This window comes from Aotus nancymaae, unplaced genomic scaffold (assembly GCF_030222135.1).
Source record: "Aotus nancymaae isolate 86718 unplaced genomic scaffold, 86718_ANA_hifiasm-v0.15.2.pri h1tg000122l, whole genome shotgun sequence".
Classification (NCBI taxonomy): domain Eukaryota; kingdom Metazoa; phylum Chordata; class Mammalia; order Primates; family Aotidae; genus Aotus; species Aotus nancymaae.
In genome coordinates this window covers 1,806,964-1,827,580 of record NW_026988537.1, presented here as the reverse complement: position 1 = coordinate 1,827,580, position 20,617 = coordinate 1,806,964, and the positions used below count along the sequence as shown (strand labels likewise).

At 38.1% G+C, this 20,617-nt stretch overlaps 1 protein-coding gene across 3 annotated transcripts in view; it reads right to left on the bottom strand.

The window, feature by feature from the left end:
- The window catches only part of FNBP1L (formin binding protein 1 like), a 102,872-nt gene that overhangs the window by 45,025 nt on the left and 37,230 nt on the right, over nucleotides 1-20,617 (bottom strand). For all 3 annotated transcript variants that reach the window (XM_012439677.2, XM_012439678.2, XM_012439680.2), the window contains exon 2: nucleotides 4,654-4,769. In XM_012439677.2, the coding sequence (XP_012295100.1) occupies nucleotides 4,654-4,769 (116 nt within the window). The remainder of the gene's footprint in view (nucleotides 1-4,653; nucleotides 4,770-20,617) is intronic.

The following is a 20,617-nucleotide window of genomic DNA, read 5'->3' as shown; positions in this document are numbered from 1 at the left end:
CCAAACCAAAAGTCAATCAATATCAAACACCAGAATAAATTTAAATCAACACCATCAAAACACAAGAACAGAAAAGTAAAGAGAGAAAAGAAGAAAATCTGGAAGTACCAAAGACTAAGAAATCTTATTCTTGCAATGTATTTTAAACAAAATTGTTTAATATCATAAATATAGTTGCTATGATCTGACTGTGTCCACACCCAAAATCTCACCTTGCATTATAGTTCCCATAATCCCCATGTGTCATGGAAGGGACCAGGTGGAGATAACTGAATCACAGAAGCAGTTTCCCCCATCCTGTTCTTGCAACAGTAAGTGAGTTCTCAGGAGATCTGATGGTTTTATAAAGGGATTCTCCCTTCGCTGAGTAATTATTCTTCTCCTTCCACCATGATTATAAATTTCCTGAGGCCTTCCCAGCCATGCTGAACTGTGAGTCAATTAAACCTCTTTCCCTTATAAATTACCCAGTCTCAGGTATGTCTTTATTAGCAGCATGAGAATGGACTAATATAAAAGTTATGATTTAAGAGAAAAAAAAGTGCTGCCTCACCATGAAAGAAATTATCCTCTGCAGTAGCAAAAATAAGGGGAGTTAACCAAAAGAATTTTTCCCATTAAAGAGGAGGAAACAAACAAGGCAAACCTCTTCCCTTTGGACAAAACACATTCTAAAAACAGCAGCTGATAATCCAATTATTTACTAAGTAGTCATCCAAAGCAGCAAATCTCAATGTAGATCATTTCAAATTAAACATGCCTTCTCTCAACTCTTCATTATTCCTCACACATGAACACTCCAATAATTCTGCCCTTGTTGAAAATCACTGCTATCAAGAATGTTCCTCAGAATGGAAATATGCCAAATTCTTTAAGTGTCCTTCATTCCTTAAAAGATAGAAATCACTTATCTAAAGCATCAGTACATAATAAAATCCACTTTCTCAATACAAAATTCTATTTTTCATATCACAAAGTTATGGGTTCTAGCCAATCTTGCTTCAATGAACTCAAGCTCAAATCCCTTTTTTGCAGGTAAGTGAAAATTGTAATTGTTACTATCAATCTCAGAACAGACAGAAGGCAAATAAATCTGTCTTTTGATTAGATGAGTCCCATTATTCTAGCAAAACCCTAGCCATCCCAAAACCTTTGAGGTGTGAGTTGTCCTGGACAGTTAAATATTCCAGATTGCTGAAGTTTTATCTTATAAATTATCAATATTTATTTAGTTATTTATTTAAGATGGAGTTTCACTCTTGTTGCCCAGGCTGGAGTGCAATGGCGTTATCTCTACTCACTGCAACCTCTGCCTCCGGGGTTCAAGTAATTCTCCTGCCTCAGTCACCCGAGTAGCTGGGATTACAGGCATGCGCCAGCCACTATACCCAGATAAATTCTTTTTTTGTATTTTTAGTAGAGATGGGGTTTCACCATGTTGGTAAGGCTGGTCTCAAACTCCCAATCTCAGGTGATCCACCTGCCTAGGCCTCCCAAAGTGCTGGGATTACAGGCGTGAGCCACTGCGCCGCCAATTTTTATGTTATAATTTGTGATAGGAATCTCTTTTGAAGCATACCCTCTTCTTTGCTTAATAACAAGTGTTTTAAATTACAAAAGTAATACACAATCATTTAAAAGACTACAATTCAAAAGTGCATGAAATAAAAAGTTCCTTCCCTTATTCCCTACTCTCATTCCACAAGGGTAACCATTGTAATACAATCTGGGGCATAATCTTCTAGACCTCTTCAGAATACATCTAAATTTTATAAATAACTGTATATATAAACACAAGTAAGCAATATAATGATGCTACTGCACATTCAGTTCTTACTGTACATTCATCATTCAACCTGATAAAGCTTTTAAGTTTTAAAATGCTGGTATGCCTGATTTTTTTAAAACTTTATCTATCAGTCTTTTTATTCATTCTTCTACTGCCAGGCACTTTTACACCAGAAACTTTTTTTTTTCTGCATTGAAGAGTTTTGTGCATACATTTTTGCACACTTGTGTTTTTCTGCAGGAAAATTTAGAAATGAAAATGCCAGATTAAAGAACAGATTAGACTTTTTAAACATTTTGAGATACACTGTTAAATCCTCTGCCTTCTTTAAAATAATCTGATTAATTCTTTTCTTGAGGGCCCAGAATGATTCTTACCAATATTTATTTTTTCACTCTGCCTATAATACAGTGATTCTCTTGGGGCCTTAGAAGTAGATTCACGTCTCACTATGGTTTGGATATGATTTGTTTGACCCCAACCAAAACTCATGTTGAAATTTGATCTCCAAAGTGGTGGTGTTGTGAGACAGGGCCTAATGGGAGGTGCCTGGGTCATGAGGGATTTGCCCTCATGGCCAGTGGGTTGCTGTCATTCTTTTGGTAGTGAGTTGTATTCTCACGCTGATAAGACTGGATCACTTTTTGAGAGTGGGTTTTTATAAAGCCAGTGTTCCCCTCAGGTTTCTTTCTCTCTTCACACAGTCACACTTCCCTTTGACCCAACAAAAGCCTGTGCCAGAAGTCCAGGCCATGCCGTTGAACTTATCAGCCTGTACAAACATTAATTAAATAAACTTCTTTTCTTTATAAATTACCCAGTCTCAGGCATTCTGTTATGGCAACACAAAATGAACTAAGACACTCCTGCATTAAATGTCATGTATTTTTCTAATTTTTAAACCTTTTTCTTTATTGTTTGTCCCTTCACACTGCCATCACTGTATTACCTATAGCATTTTTTCTCATTTCTTTGGAAAAACTGAGAATTTTCCAATAGAAATCTGAGAATTAAATGTGCCAACATTGAGATTAAATTAAAAGTTTAAATGAAATTTTTAATTGTCCACAATGAATAGATCTGTTAGCTGCTATTTTAATCTCTCAAAGACCATTTCATGCTCTTCTAGATTCTACAGAGGTAAGGTTCCCAGATTATTAACTTTTGGATAGATGAAGTATCATCAATATGATTATTAATATACTAATAGGCTCCCTCTTCATATTCTCATGTGGAAAATACCTTGTTTAAAAGAACAAGAGGAAAATGGATTAGGAAATTAGCATAATGCCACTATTTAGTAATAATATTTTTGTAGTATGTTTCTCATTACAAAATTATAAGCAAGCTATTACTCTAGTCTATTCCATCCCTACATCCAGTCAGTTGGTTACATGCATTATTATAGTGGATACATGAGGCACTCAAATATCTTCCCCTTCCTTCTGGGACCACTAGTTTAACTTAATTTTGAGTCATTATCCTCCCCCCATCACTAGCTGTAAGTCAATCTTAGTTAATTGTTCAGGATAAACATTTAACCTAACCAGAGTCACTATGACAAAATACTGCTAGGATTTCTGGAGAAAAGAAGCTTGGTGCAAGCTTGCATTTTCCCTTACTTCCATCCCCCTTTCCCTTCTTCCATTCCTCCACTACCTCTTTCTCTCCCTTCCTTTCTCCCTGAAGGTACAATAGAGAAGACCATCATTTTTCTCCGGGATATGGGGATATGAAGATGTGAAACCTAGAGCCAAAGGAATAGAGAGGATGGTACAAATGGAACCTGAGAACAAAGAGAACAAAAGGGAGCACGGCCACGAAACGGGGCCTGAAGATTATTAGACCCCTGAATCAAAATATGTCTGGACTTTGTAGTCGTGTATGCCTGTTTAGGTTGGATTTTTCTGTCACTTCAGGACACTTTTTTGTCCTAAACCCTATAGCTAGAACCTTATACTGGTGTCTAGTCTTCAGACTTCAAGCACCATTTTTACTGAATAAGTTCCAGCAACTACTTGTCAACAAAGTTCATCAGCTTTAAGACTAAAATTCTTTTCTTTAAAACTTTTACCTTCCAACACATATTCTAAAATCACATTCATTCGTAATATGTATCTGAATACTGACAGAAAGAAATTCAGCTCAGTACACACTCAATTTCCAAGTCTTACAAACTCTGAAAACAAGAGAAATTCTGAAGAAACGTTCAATACTTTGAAAAGATGACTAAAGCAATAAGTTACAGAGGAATAAAAGTATAAAACACAGAGTAACACCCAGATATTTCTTTTTCCTAGCATTCTGCTCCCCAGTTTTCAGAGTTTTTTTTTTTTTTTTTTTTAAGATGGAGTCTTGCTTTGTCTCCCAGACTGGAGTGCAGTGGCACAATCTCAGCTGACTGCAACCTCCGCCTCCTGGGTTCAAGCGATTCTCCTGCCTCAGCTTCCCAAATAGCTGGGACTACAGGCGTGCACCACCATGCCCAGCTAGTTCTTGTATTTTTAGTAGAGATGGAGTGTCGCCATGTTGGCCAGGATGGTCTCAATCGCCTGACCTCATGATTCCACCCGCAACGACCTCCCAAAGTGCTGGGACTACAGGCATGAGCCGCCGCGCCCGGCCCAGTTTTCAGATTTTTAAGTTTCTTTCTGGAACGAAAACTACTTGTGATCTGGCTAGTCAATATTCCTTTTGGTACTGTACTAGCCAATGACTTAATTAATCATGAAAACAAACCAGTTACTAATTCAATCTATTTCTGATGAAAAACATATTAACCTCTGGAATATCACATTCATCTAATATTCAACTGTTTAAACATGTAATTTCATTTCTAAAAACTGGAATAAAAATTAACTTACCTCAATTGTTTCGCGTAGTTCTGTTCAATCTCTATTCTCTCTTTAACAAATTTGGCATATCTTTCTAAGAAGTCAATTCCCCATTGTGTATGCTTGTCTAAGCTGTCGAACTGATCCTAGAAAGGGAAGATAAAAATGCATTTTAAAAGTCTAAAATTTTATCCGCATATATTTTAATCAGCTTCTGATATCTGTACAGTGAAGCAATGAGGTATAAAAGGAAAAACCTAGGCTCTTCTACTAGTCCCACCTACTTCACCCTTTAAGACCTGGAAATAGGTCCCTAAGCTTAAATCATGCTACTTTATGCCTGAATGCCTTTACACACATGGCTCTCCTAGTTGCAACACCCTCCCCTGTCAACTTTTTGCAGTCAATTCTTCCCTGAACCCCCCCACCATGGCCTTTGAGATTCAGTTCAGGTATTATGTCTACCAGAAAATGGTCCTAAACTCTCAAACTGAAATAAGTGGTCTTTCTCTAGGTCCCCAAGGATCCCTAAAATTACTATCTTATTCATTTGCCACACTATACTGAAGGCCAGAATCATGCATTATTCAACTCTGAACCCCCACAGCCTAAGCACCATGCTTGGCACCATAGCAGGTACTCAATGAAGAAATATTTAGCTGGACAAAATCAAATATACCTGAGTTCAAATTCTGGGATCTGTCATTTCCAAGATGTTTCAAACTGGGCAAGCTAACAAGACTCCCTGAACGTTTTCCCATCTTAAAATGGAAGTCCCATCACCCACCTAACAGGATTGTGGAGATGTTATTAAAAATGTTCAGCAATGCAGGAAACATGATAATGACATATAACAGAGTACCAATGTCCTACAGGGCTCTTTCAGTCCTCAAAGTCCTGCCAGAGTAACCACCATCTCCCTTGCTTTAAGAACAAGCTCCAAACTGACTAATAAACTTGGTGCTGTCTCCTTCTCAAATATCAAGTCTGCAATGCTGAAAAAATATTCAAGTATCATCTCTTTCCATATTTACAGCTTGTTTTTTTTTTGTTTTTTTTTTTTTGAGACGGAGTCTCGCTCTTGTTACCCAGGCTGGAGTGCAATGGCGCGATCTCGGCTCACCGCAACCTCCGCCTCCTGGGTTCAGGCAATTCTCCTGCCTCAGCCTCCTGAGTAGCTGGGATTACAGGCACGTGCCACCGTGCCCAGCTAATTTTTTTGTATTAATAGAGACGGGGTTTCACAATGTTGACCAGGTTGGTCTCGATCTCTCGACCTCGTGATCCACCCGCCTCGGCCTCCCAAAGTGCTGGGATTACAGGCTTGAGCCACCGCGCCCGGCCTACAGCTTGTTTTAAAATCACTTGTGGTTTAGTCACATTATTTACAAATGAATTATTTCCCTTTGCCTTTTATCTCTTTCTCCACCTTAAATCATAAAAAAAAAAACAAAATACCTACTCCTAAAAGCAAGTAGCTACTCTTATTCTTCCAAGAAACTTTCTGATTATCATCTGTTTTTCAAAATATATTTGAATATGGCAAGAAAATGTACTGCTCAATAAACTCAATCTATATAATATGAACTATCATAAATTAGAGTTCTCATCAAACTGGAACACACTCAATGAAAAACAATTCCAAAAAAAAGCCACTTCAAAGCTGAAACAATCTTCCTTTATTTTTCCAAATTGCTTCAAAGGCTTCTCTTCCCACAAGCTACTTCACTAAATTTTATATGACACTTCTTTATCCTCTAGATTGTCTCCAAATTTTGAATTCCAAACCCTTCAGTAAAACACCTGAACAAATACCATTATATGCAGTTATTTACATATTAAATGATATACTATTGAATTATGTAGTTATGAAATTCACAATAGAAATTTTAAAAAGAAATGAAAATTAAATGAACATTAATTTTTTTTTTTCATATCTGACAAACAAAAGCCTTTGAGCAATGACTTTTAAAATATTATGGCCGAGCTCACACCTGTAATCCCAGCACTTTGGGATGCCGAGGTGGGCGGATCACTTGAGGTCAGCCTGGTCAACATGGTGAAAACCTGTCTCCATTAAAAACACAGAAATTAGCCAGGCGTAGTGGTGTGCGCCTGTGGTCCCAGCTACTCAGGAGGCTGAGGCAGGAGAATCACTTGAACCCAGGAGGCAGAGGTTGCAGTGCACCGAGACTGCTCCACTGCACTCCAGCCTAGCAACAGAGTGAGACTCTGTCTCAAAAAAAATAATAATAATTTCAAACCCCACTGAAACTAATTGTGACGATTAACTGTATGTGTCATCTGGGCTGTGCCACTATGCCCAGCTATTTACTTGGTCAAACATTATTCTGGATGTCTCTGTGAAGGTGTTTTTTAGATGAAATTAACATTGAATCCAGGTACAGTGGCTCATGACTATAATCCGAGCACTTGGGAAGACTTGGATGGGAGACTCACTTGAGGCCAGGAGTTTGCGATCAGCCTGGGCAACATAGCAAGACCCTGTCTCTACAAAACGTGAAAAAGGCTAGGTAGCTCACATCTGTAATCCCAGCACTATGGGAAGCTGAGGCAGGAGAATCTCTCCAGCTCAAGAGTTGAAGACCAGCATTAGCGACATAGTAAGACCCAGTCTCTACAAAAAAATTTTAAAAATTAGCCAGGCATGTTAGCATGTGCTTATAGTTCCAGCTACTTGGGAGACTTGAGATGGAAGGATCGTTTGAGCCCAGGAGGTCATGACTGCAGTGAGCAGTGATCACTGGACTTCAGCCTGGGCAAGAGAGAAAGACCCTGTCTCAAAAATAAATATTAATAAAGTAAATAGATAAATAAAATTAGCCAGGTGAAAGGCAGAGGCAGGAAGATCCCTTGAGTCCAGGAATTCCAGTTACAGTGAGCTGTGACTGTGTCACTGCACTCCAGCCTGGTTGACAGAGTGAAATTCTGTCCACAGCAAAGGAAGGAAAATGAGGAGAAGGAAGTAGGGGTAAGGAGATAGATTAAGAGGGAAGGAAAAAATTAATATTTAAATAGGTGAATTTTAAGTAAGGCAGATTATGCTCCAAAAATGGGTGGGTGGGTCTCATCTAATCAGTTGAAGGCTTTCATTGAATAGACTGACCTTCCCCCAGCAAGAAAGAATTCTGCCAGAATACTGACTTTGGTCTGAAACTACAACCGTTCCCTGGGCCTACCCTGCAGACCCCAAGCTTCCACAATCACATGAGCCAATTCCTTAAAAGAAATTCCTCTATATGTGTGTGTGTGTGTGTGTGTGTGTGTGTGTGTGTGTGTACATATATATATCTCCTGTTGATTATCTGTCGCTGGAGAACTCTGACTAAAACACTGACTTTACAAGTAAAAAATTTCTTTTTCCAATAGTTTTAAGTGTACAGACACAATATTTCCAAGTGAAATAAATCATTTTCAGCAACAAAATTATATAATGAATACATTTCCAAATATTCATCATCAATATGCTTTCTGTATAGCTCAAATTTCTTTGGAAAAGCAGCTATTCAGTCACCATTAAAACTTCTCTTTTATCTTGAAGGGATGGATAAGCAGCTATTCAGTCACCATTAAAACTCTTTTATCTTAAATTTTCCCAAAAACACCTGGTAGGTAAGCATACTACTGTCAGTCACTAATTAAAGAAAAACATCAACAAATTTGAAACAGCCAGGAGATAAATAGTAAACCTGTATGAAACAAAGATTTGTCAATGGTCTCTCCCTGTTTCATTTGGAAACACTGTAAACAGTCTTAAAGATATTATTTTTATAAAACTAACCATAATAAAAATATAACTTAATACTCTGTGGACTTCCTGCTTTGGTTTTCTTTGCGTACCTATAAATGCAACCTTATTCCAATTTCCTTTTTGAAATTCTAGCCAACACACTACTTTATCAGTGGTTAATACATTTACTGTTGAGAACAAATCTTTTTCAACACATCTTTCCTTTAGTGGGTAACAAAATGGCAGTTTTCAATGTAACTGCTTTACTGAAACATTATTCATTATTGAAACATAATCTAGACATTATAAGCTGAGAAACGCTGGAAACATCTGTATTTTAATCAAACTGTACAACAAACTCTCCATGTGAAATCTTTCCTAAAAAAATTTCTATTTTTCTATGTGGCCTTCTAACAGTATTTGCTAAGATAATTTACTTTGTTGCCATGTTTTACACATATAATATCACTATTTAAACCACAGAAGAGCTAGTGCTACTGACTGGTATGGTTTGGCTCTGTGTCCCCACCCAAATCTCACCTCAAATTGTAATAATCCCCACGTGTCATGGGAAGGACCTCATGGGAGGTAATTTAATCATGAGGGCAGGTTTTTCCCATGCTGTTCTTGTGACAGTGAATAAGTCTCACAAGATCTGATGGTTTTATAAAGGGGAGTTCCCCTGCACATGCTCTCTTGCCTGCTGTCATGTAGGACGTAACTTTGCTCCTCATTCACCTTCCGCCAGTATTGTGAGACCTCTCCAGCCATGTGGAACTATGAGTCAATTAAACCTCTTTCCTTTATAAATTACCCAGTCTTGGGTATGTCTTTATTAGCAGCATGCAAACAGACTAATACAGCTACATAATAAGAAATATATGCATTTGCTCTCCACCCCTGGTTCCTGACACAGAGCTTCTGAAACCCTTGGAATCCTCTGAGTCATAGGGTAGGAGGAGCATCTTTTGTTATTCATAATAACTCCTTTTCAATCATACCTAAATTTAAACTGATGAGGTGACTTTGAAGGATAGGGGCTGGTTGCTAGAGGAACCAACCATGAGATTGAGGGTTGAATCTTTCAGCTCTCCCCACCCCCAGCCTCCTGGGAAGGGAGAAGGGATGGAAATTGAATTTAATTAACAATAACTAATGATTTAATCAATCATACCTATGTAATGGCGCCTCTGTAAAAACCCTAAACCATGAGTCTGGAAGCCTTTTGGGTAGGTGAACATATCCACTTGCAGTGCATCTCAACTCCACAGGAACAGAAAATCCTGCACCCTGGGCCCTTCCAAAGTTTACCCTAGGTACCTCTTAATCTAGCTGTTCATCTGTGACCTTTACAATATCCTTTGTAATAAACCAGCAACAGTAAATAAAGTGTTTCCCTGAGTTCTGTAAGCCATTACAGCAAATTATCAAGCCTGAGAAGGGGGTCATGGGAACCCCTGATTTGTAACCAAGTCAATCAAGTAGTACCAGAAGTCCAGGACCTGCAACTGAAGCTTGAAGTCTCAGCAGTATTATGGAACTGAATCCTTCAACTGTAGGGTCTATACTAACTCCAGATAGATAGTGACAAAATTGAACTGTAAGACATCTAGTTATAGTGTCCAGAGAGTTGAAGAACTGGTTGTTCAAGTGGAAAAAAACTCACACATTTGGTGTCAGAAGAAACAATTTTTCCTTTTAGCAAGTTTACTTCTAATAGTGTGCTGCTTTTCACCACTACGTTCGAAATTTCAAGAGACTTTCCAGTAACACATATTCATAGCAGCATTATGAAAGCAACCCACTTGTCCATCAACAGATAAATGATAAAGAAATGTGGTATATAAAGACAGTGAATATCACTCAGCCTTAAAAAGGAAGAAAATTCTGGCCATGGTACAAAACATGGATAAATATTCAGGACATGATGCTAAGTAAAATAAGACAGTCAGAAAAGGACAAATACTATATGATTCCACCTATATGAGGTACTGAGAATAGTCAAAATCAAAAAGAAGGAAGTAGAACGGTAGTTGAGAGGGAATAGGGGTAGGAAAGAATAAGAAGTTAAGATGAAGATCATTCTGGAGATTTATGGTGGTGATGGCGGTACAACAATATAAATGCACTTAATGCCACTAAACTATACATTTAAAAATGGTTAAGATGGCAAATTTTACATTATGTATATTTTACACAGTAAAAAAAATCTTCATGTCTCCACCAAAAATAAATTTCCTGTGGTTCACCTATGTATTCCCCTTACCCTCTAAAACCATTTTACTCATTTTACTCTGACTTTTCCTTACCCCGGAAGAAAAGTTGGTGCTCATTAGGAGTCACTCCCTACTTCCCCCTCTCCAACACCAGCCTTAGGAAACTACTGATCTTTCTGTATCAACAGATTTACCTATTCTAGACACTTCATACAAATGAAATCATATAATTGTGATCATTGATGACTGGCATGTTTCAACTGGCATAATGAAGGAAGTAGAACAGTGGTTACCAGGGGATGGGGGAGGAAATGAGGAATTATTTTTAATTATGGAATTAATTATAGAATTACATATGGAATTAATTAATTAATTATAATAAAATGAGGAATTATATTTTATTATGTTTAATGGGTACAGAGTTTCAGTTCGGGATGATGAAAAAGCTCTAGAGATGGATGATGGTGATGGCTGTACAACAGTGTGAATGTACTTAACACCAGTGAACTATACACTTTAAATTGTAGATTTTAGGTTATCTATATTTTACTACAATTTTTAAAAAGAGGCTTCCAAACATCAATCAACTGAGTAAAATTTGGCATAGTCTTGACTTTTAACATCACTAAAAAATTGCAGAAGCCAGTGGGTCGTGGTGGCTCACACCTATAATCCCTGCACTTTGGGAGGCCAAGGCAGGGGGATTGGTTGAGCTCAGGGGTTTGAGACTAGCCTGGGCAACATGGCAAAACCCCATCTCTACTAAATATACAAAAATTAGCTGGGCATGGTGATACCCGCCTATAGTCCCAACTACTTGAGAAGCTGAGCTGGAAGGATCACTGAAGCTCAGCAGGTAGAGGCAGCAGTAAGCCATGAGTGTGCCACTGCACTCCAGCCTGGGCAACACAGGGAGACTCAGTCTCAAAAAAAAAAAAAAAAAATTGCAAAAGCCATAGTCTGGATTCTTATTTTTTAAACTCTTGCTAATTATGATGGCTTCATATTATTATCTAATATAATAAGCACAAAATACACTCAGGACAAGCCTCACTACTAACAGTAACAGATCAGTGGTCATATTTCAAATAACCTCCTCAATAACTTCTTAGAAGGTCACCTCTAGTCCATATGATTATATAGACACTATATTTTCTTTGTTAATAAACATTGTTTGTTTTTTCTCAAATATATTATGAAGCATCGGCCTGGCCATTTCTTATCATTTGCCTATGTTCACATTAAAGTATTATATTTAATCCATGGTTTCCTTTTTATTTTTTAGTTTTTAAAGAGATAGGGTCTGGATCTTTCACCTAGGAATGCAGTGGCACCATCATAGCTCACTGTAGCGTCAAACTCCTGGGCTTAAGCCATCCTCCAGCCTCAGCTTCCCAAGTAACTAGGACTACAGGCATGCACCAACATGCTTGACTAATTTTTTAAAATATTTTGTAGGCCAGGCACGGGGGCTCACGCCTGTAATCCCAGCACGTTGGGAGGCCAAGACGGTGGATCACGAGGTCAAGAGGTCAAGACCATCCTGGCCAACATGGTGAAATCCCGTCTCTACTAAAAATACAAACAAATTAGCCAGGCATGGTGGCATGTGCCAGCTACTTGGGAGGCTGAGGCAGGGGAATCACTTGAACCAGGAGGCAGAGGTTGCAGTGAGCCCAGATCGCACCACTGCACTCCAGCCTGGTGACAGGGCGAGACCCCAGTTCAAATACACACACACACACACACACACACACACACACACACACACACATACATATATACATAGAGAGAGAGTGTAAAGATGGGGTCTTGCTTTGTTGCTCAGTCTGGTCTTGAACTCCTGGCCTCAAGCAATTCTCCCACCTGGGCCTCCCAAAGCACTGGAACTATAAGCATGAGCCACCGCACCCAGCCCAATCCGTGGTTTCTTTATATGAAACTTTTTACATCCAAAACAAGACACCAGAAACAACTCACATTTTAAACACTAGTAAAGTGTCCCGTTTCTTATTTTTTATTTAATGTAAACAGAAGTTCTAAGCTCTTTTCTCCTCATGTCAGTGGATCATCTGTGTGCTCTTCTTTGAAGACCTATGCTTTAAATAATGCATTATCCTTTATCTAATTTATATCAAGTCCTTCCTACCTTACTAACATGGTCTTACTGGCTTTTTTCTTCTTGTTATCTCTTCCACCTCTAGTTCTCAGAAATAATTCATTTTCTATTTATCACTTCTCAAGCTCTTTGAGGACTCCCAAAGAAAAATTACTTCATCTAAAAAATTGATATCTAAGACCCGTGTCAGACTGTGTTTCTTTTTCTTTCTTATTTTATTTTTTTGAAATGGGGTCTCACTCTGTAACCCAGGACATTTTCACTATATTGGCCAAGCTGATCTCAAACTCCTGATCTCAGGCAATCTGCCTGCCTCGGCCTACCACAGTGCTGGGATTACAGGTATGAGCCACTGTGCCTGGCCTCAGACTGTTTTTAAAAACTAAATGTCATTCTTATTTTCTCCAATACTCAAAATCATGCATGCTGTAATTCTACTGGATAACACCCTGGACTCTATGTATGTATTAGCTCTCTCCCCTAAAGGTATTTTTAGAGTTGGTGACCAGTCAAATTTCATTTTTCAGTTACTGAAGGTTAAGTTACAAATTATAAAATTTATTTATATGTCATTTTTTAAAGTTTTAAATTTATCTTTAACTGACAAAAACTGTATATATGGATATAATGTTTAATAGTTAATGTTGATTTAAAACTCAAAAATAGAACTGTACAAGTGGAAAACTTAAGAGAAGCCTGTAATTGTGTTAAGTATATTTGATTAAGGTTGTACCATACTTTGAAATAAATTGATCCCAAATAAAAGCCAACTTTAAAAAACAGGTATCAGCTTTTAAAAGGCACCATAAAGGTAAAATATAATACAAGTTTAGCTGCAAGTGAAACAAATTCTCTTCTTTGTAACATCTGTGACCTGGCGGTAGCTCATGCCTATCATCCCAGCACTTTAGGAGGCCCAGGTGGGAGGATAACAAACAAATTTTTTTTTTTACATTAGGTCATGGTGGCACATGCCTGTAGTTCTAGCTACTGGGGAGGCTGAAATGGGAGGCCAGCTTGGGCCCAAAAGTTCAAAGTTACAGTGAGCTATGATAGTGCCACAACACTCTAGCCTGGGTGACAGAGCAAGACCCTGTCTCTTTGGAGTGGGGGAAAAAAGTCATTCAGCCTTTCTTTAGTGGTCACATCATTAGTGATCAAACAACTCCAGAAACATGAGAGAAGAAGGCTGGAAAGCAAAGAATGGTTTTGATCACCACAATATAAAGTAGAAAGTTTTTAAGTTAAAATACAACAAACAGCCAGGCACAGTGGCTCACGCCTAAGGTGGGAGGATTGCTTGAGTCCAGGAGTTCAAGACCAGTCTGGGTAACACAGCAAGAATATCTCTTCAAAAAATAATTAAAAAAAAAAATTAGCCAGGCATCATGGCCTTGCCTGTAATTCCAGCTACTCTGGAGGCTGAGGTGGGAGGACTGCTTGAGCCTGGGAGGTTGAGACTGCAGTGAGTCATGACCACACACTACACTCCAGCCTGGGTAACAGTACAAGACCCAATCTCTTAAAAATAAATAATAATAAAATATAAGAATCAAGTCATGAAGTCTTAGATTTTTCAAAAGTAACATCGTCCAATCTCTTTAGTTTCAAAGCCTGAGATCATAAATCTTCCTGCTCCATAGCAGCAAATACTTTGGGACTATGGAAAAGGTCAAGGGAAAAGATCAAGACAAACTAAAGAAGTGAAGGTGAGCAGTATTCTGAAATCATGTGTGAGTTAGAAATAAAGAAGATGATTAAGTCATCAAAGAGGCATCACTTCCCTATTCTCTCTACCTTTAGCACTGCTCTTATTCCTATATGGAATAAATTACAAGGTAGTAATTTCAGCTAGTTGGACTTACTCACTGAGTCCAACTTCCTCATTTCCTTGTCTTAGTTATCCTCTCACTTCCTTTTCCAACACATTCATTCCTACCATAGCTTGTGTGAAATGAATCTCTGTATCAGTGGTGAGCTCTAATTTAAATCTTATCATCTTATATTTAAACTCAAGAAAGCTCTTATTTTCTGTTTCCTTTGAGCATTCTTTTTAAATTTTGTAAAACAGTTAAAGTTATTTTACTGTATTTACTTGGAAACACAAGGAAAATATTCTAAATTAAAGCTGGCATCAGCACTGACGTAAATGTCCACACTATGTAGTGTTGCTCCAAGGTTCTACCGTATAGTAACGTGAGGCACTAAATACTAGGTTTACTCAATCTTCTTTCTTTCATCTGTACGTCTTTAGTGTAATTTAATATAAAAGAACTATTTTATATATCACAAAATGTTATTTTTTAGAAGTGACTATTTAATATTCAATCCTTGTTTTCCTAATTACTTTGATACAGCCTTGCATCCAAATGAAGTCCCAATAAAGTACTTTTTGGTAAAAAACCAAGGGTCACCATCACTTAAAAAATACTTTCTTCACTAAAAAGCAGAATAATGACTTTGCTGTCCTAGTTTGGGCTTGCTCTACGGCTCTGACTTTCTGCTAGATTTCCTCCAGCACTTCTGAATACCAAACTACCACCAAAAATGTTTTTAAAGATCTAACACAACTGACTTTTCTCCTCTTTAATTCGTATGAACTGCAGAAACTGTTTGTTTCAGTCTCACAGAGCTAAAATACCAATTTCCAATTCAAGATCAACCACATCTATCCTCAAAGAAAATTGAAAAATATTGTAGAGTTAAAAAAAAAAGATCAATTTAATTATTGTTGGTTTCTCATGGTGTTGTTTTTTAAAAGACAGGTGAAAACTTCCATATTTGGGAAACTTCCCCAAATCTTTTTATTTAAATTTTTAATTAAAATTTAAATTAAGCTCTTAGTGACTTCAAAATCTATCTAAATGATCTTTCCCTTTCCAATACCATATTGCAATTTTTTTGACTTCTCTATGACTTTCACTTCCACTCCACCTCAGTAAGTCACTCCCATGGTCATCTCCATTTTCATTAGCAATAACTGCCTTATAAAGTAGGAAGAATGTCAATCATTTCTCTCCCACTCCACTTCCCTGCACTAAATTTCATGAATCTCATTCTCAGACAGCTAGCCCTGTCAAGTTACTCCCTGGAATACCCCAAGTCAAACAACTTCTTGACCCCACAGAGACTACAATCCATTGATCCTACTAATTATTATTATTATCCCTCACCCGCTCCTGTCTTCGTTTCCATCTTTATACAGCTTGGATTCCTAAGCCATCATTACAATCACTCCTTCCAAATATACTCACTGTTCTTGCCCTCTCTAGCTTTGCAAAATTTCAACCCTGATTTACAGTTAGTTTTTTACTAACCCTTCTTCATGCTGCTGAAGAAGGTTGGAAAAAAGAAAAGAAAGAACCAGGTTGTCTAGTTATCCTTTGAAATCCATGTATATTACCTATGGGACTTTAATACTACATAGCTCAACTCCATTCACTACTTCATTATCCTAGCCAACTATCCCATACCTTATTCTCTTACTTGAAATTTATACCACCTCCCATCCCTCTCACTCTTAGCTAATAACCTTGCCTCCTACTTTGCTAAAAGTAGTCAGAAGGTAATTCCTTGTTCACCAACTCTATTTTTACCACAATAACTGCATGTTTTCATTAGGCCTTCCTATTACTTTGGATAAACTGTCTACACCCCTAACACTTCAGCTTACCTAGACAACTGGTGCAGTTACAAGTTCAGTTGTTAAAATGGTTAAAACCCTGGGCCTACACATGCTTGATGTATTCCAGGAAGAGCAAGAAGCTGAAGAAGCAAGCCATAGCTGAGTGAGCAAGAGGGAAGAGTAGTAGATATTGAAGTGGAGCGTGTGAGGGCCAGAATGCCAGTTTATATGTCCTATCTTCCACCATAAGGACCTTGGCTTTAACCCTGAGTTGGAAATACACTAGAGGGCATAACCTCCAATAAACCTGGCATGACCTAATACAAGTTCTTAAATAGATCACTGGAGTGTTTCTATGTTGATTAAAAACTATTTCAAGGTCCACAGACCCACCATCCCTGAACACGCCTGATCTCGTCTGATCTTGGAAGCTAAGCAGGGTAGTGTTTGGATGGGAGACTGCTTGGGTATACCGGGTGTTATAGGCTTTACCTTTAAAAAAAAACAAAACATACACAGACAGACACACAAACACACACACCAAACTCAGAGCAAGGGAGACCTTTTAAGGAGGCTACTGCAATAATCCAAACCAGAGATGAGGTTGGTTTGGTCCACATTGAAAGCGGCAGGGTGGTAAAAAGTGGCAAGATTTTGGATATATTCTGAAGTTAGTGTTAACAAAATTTTCTCATGTTTTGAGCAAGGGTTGCAAAAGAAAAACATCAACTTTGACCCCTATGAAGTAGAAGGGTAGAACTGCTTTTAATTAAAATAAGGGATCAAGTTTGGGCAATGGGAAGAGAAAAGTTTGGTTTTAGACAGTTAAGTTTGAGATGTCCTTAAGACAATCAGGTTGATATGTTGAGTAGGCAGCTAAATACATATGTCTGGAATTAATAGAGGTGGTCCTGCTGAAGACATATGATAAAGAAATGACCCTGGATGTGATCTCAATTAAGCCTGGTTGCACACCAACATTCAGAAGCCAAGGAATTGGTGAAGAACCAGCAAAGGACACTGAGGAGTGACCAATGAGGAAGAAGGAAAACTAGAAAAGTGTGGCATAATTTATAAGATGACAAATGAAGATCACTATAGTGATGAAAATCTTAGTCCTGAATTCAGGACATTTACAGCTAGTTAGGTTGACCTGTTAACAGGATCTTCCAAGGTCTTCTAAGGAACTTCATTCCTTTATATGATTTTCTCTTTCTGAATTTCCACCAGGCCTGGAGTCAAAAGTCTCTGTCATGTGGTTGGTTAGTGAAAACTTCTTTGTTCTTAAATGTAGTGACAAATTTAAGTATGATGCCAAATATATAGTGCAGCCTGACTTTGCAAATTTCAGACTGTAAGGGTTGAAATTTACTTGACAAACTATATACACAGTTTGAACACTTTAACTGACTTACCCTGATTATCCAAATAAAGCTTTATTGTATAAAAAGAAATGGTAGGTGAGTAAAGAAAGGGCAAAATCAAATCCCAAGTACCCACTGTTAAGGACATGAAACAAAACAAACAAAATTAAAAGCCAACATTTGGGGGAGAAAAAAAGGAAGCCAAATGAATAATGTATTATTTCAAGGAGGAGAAAGTAATCCACTTTGTCAGGTGCTAGTAAAAGAAGTAAAAAGACTTAAAACTGACCACTTTAGCAACATGCAGGTCACTGACAGTCTTAATAAGAGCAGTTCTGTTGAAATAACAAGGGCAAAAGCCTGACTGAAAAGGGTTCCAAAAAGATTAGATAGAAGTTGAAGACAGTAAGTATGGACATCACTTTCAAGGAATTTTGCTTGAAAGGAGAGAAGATATACAGAAAATAGCTAAGGAGAAGAGTGGGGTCAAGTGAGGGTGGTTTTTGTTTTGTTTTGAGACGGAGTCTTGCACTGTTGCTAGCACTAGAGTGCAGTGACTCGATCTCAGCTCACTGCAACCTCGGCCTCCCGGGTTCATGCGATTCTCCTGTCTCAGCCTCCTGAGCAGCTGAGAATACAGGTGCCCACCACCATGCCTAGCTAATTTTTGTATTTTTAGTAGAGAAAGGGTTTCACCATGTTGGCCAGGCTGGTCTTGAACTCCTGACCTTGTGATCTGCCCACCATGGCTTCCCAAAGTGTTGGATTACAGGTGTGAGCCACTGTGCCTGGCCCAGAAAATCTTAGTAATTAGTAATTATTCATATCAGTTAACTGCTCTGAGATTCACTTTCCTCAACTGTCAAATGAGAATACCTGTGCTGCCTACTTCACAGGGATGTTGTGAGGGTCAAAAGAGAACGTATGTTAAAGATCTGTAAAAGGTAAAGCACTAAAAAAAAAACCTGCTCTGCTACAGAGCCATACTTTACCAATTATTTTATCTTCTGAAAATTATGGAATTATAGAAGAGTGACCTTTTTATAGCTGAAATTCTAATAACTAGCTGGGCACATCTCAACATGCAAGTGATTCTGACTTTTTGAAATTCTAAAATAACTGTATTACGCCAACTAAAATACTGGTACCTCCATGCATTAAAACAGCACATAGTACATCAGACCAAACATCAGTTCTGTAATAACTATACATGAACAGTATGCTAACATTTTCTGTGTTCACTTACAGCTTTTAGTACAATAAAAACTCTAAGTACAGAATCCATTTCTAATTCTTTGTATCTACCACCTAACCCAGTGTCATTTACTAGCTCTTGATCTCTGAGCTTCCTGTTTCACAGCTGTAAAACTGGAGTAATTACACAATTCTAAAGTGAAAAGATTAAATGAAATATAAATAATGCATTTAACGCAGTACTGGCACTGGTAGCTATTACAATTCATTTAATGCAACGAATGAGTGCTGAGCTTGGCACTAGGGATATGAATAAAAATATACTTAGTGGAAAGGAGAGTTATTAATCAAATAATCACTTCTCTTTAATTTCACTGGCTAGTACCTCCAGAATGTTATATACAGTAATGACTGTTAACAATTTTTAGTGGTCAGCTTTGTATGACCGAACTTCATACAATCCACAAGTTTTATGTCTTCTAGCAAACTTGATGCGTAAATGTATTTATTTAAAAAATTAAGTTACAGGATAACTGTCATCTATAGGGGTTTTTAAAATAATGTGTGTTCTTAGGACAATTAAAATAATTTCATTAATCCAAAATAAATTTACAAACTATCAGAGCATATCACTTGTGTGAAGCAAGCTCTGTATCTGTGTAGTATATGTGACATCTTCCTCATTTAATTTTATAATTTCTGACAATACCACAACATCCACATAGATGAGCCATCTTCCCATCTTTCCACCTGGCTATCTTATTTCACAGTTGTTTGTAATTTGGAGATCCTACAATCTTTCTTTCCTTTTTTTTTTTTTTTTAAAAGAGATAGGGTCTCATTCTGTTACCCAGGCTGGAGTGCAATGGCACAATCATAGCTCACTGCAGCATTGACCTCCTGTGCTCCAGCAATCCTCCTGCCTCAGCCTCCAGAGCAGCTGGGACTACAGGTGTGTGCCACTATGCTCAGCTAATTTATTTTATTTGTAGAGACAGGGTCTCACTATCTTGGCCAGGCTGGTCTCAAAACCTGGCTTTAAGGGATGCTCTTACCTTGGCCTCCCAAAGTGCTGGGATTACAGGTGTGAATCATTCCTTCCAGTAGTTGCCTTTTTTTTGTTGTTTTTCGTTTTTTGGTGGGGAGGAGGGTTTGAGACAGAATTTCACTCTGTTGCCCAGGTTGGAGTGCAATGGCGTGATCTTGGCTCACTGCAATCTCAGCCTCCTGGGTTCAAGTGATTTTCCTGCCTCAGCCTCCTCAGTAGCTGGGATTACAGGCATGCACCACATCTGGCTAATTTTGTATTTTTAGTAGAGACAGGGTTTCTCCATGTTGGTCAGGCTGGTCTCAAACTCCTGATCTCAGGTGATCCACTCACCTCAGTCTTCCAAAATCCTGGGATTACAGGCATGAGCCACCACACCCAGCCCAGTAGCTGCCTTTCATTTCTCTTTGACATTAGCCTCTCTATTGTTCAGCGCTGCTCTGCCTCCCAAGATCTCAAACTTGACCCCAGGGTCATTCAGTAGTTAGGGTTAACGCCAAAACTAGAATTTAGGATTAATTATTTTAAATCTGTTTTCTTTATGTTATACTGTTTAGCCTTTGCTCAGATTCTCTAGTCATTTGTTTTCATCGTTACCCCTGCTACCTACCAACCTGGAACACTTTCTGCCAGGAATTCCTCTACCCTCACACCAATTAGCAACACAGTATGGTTCC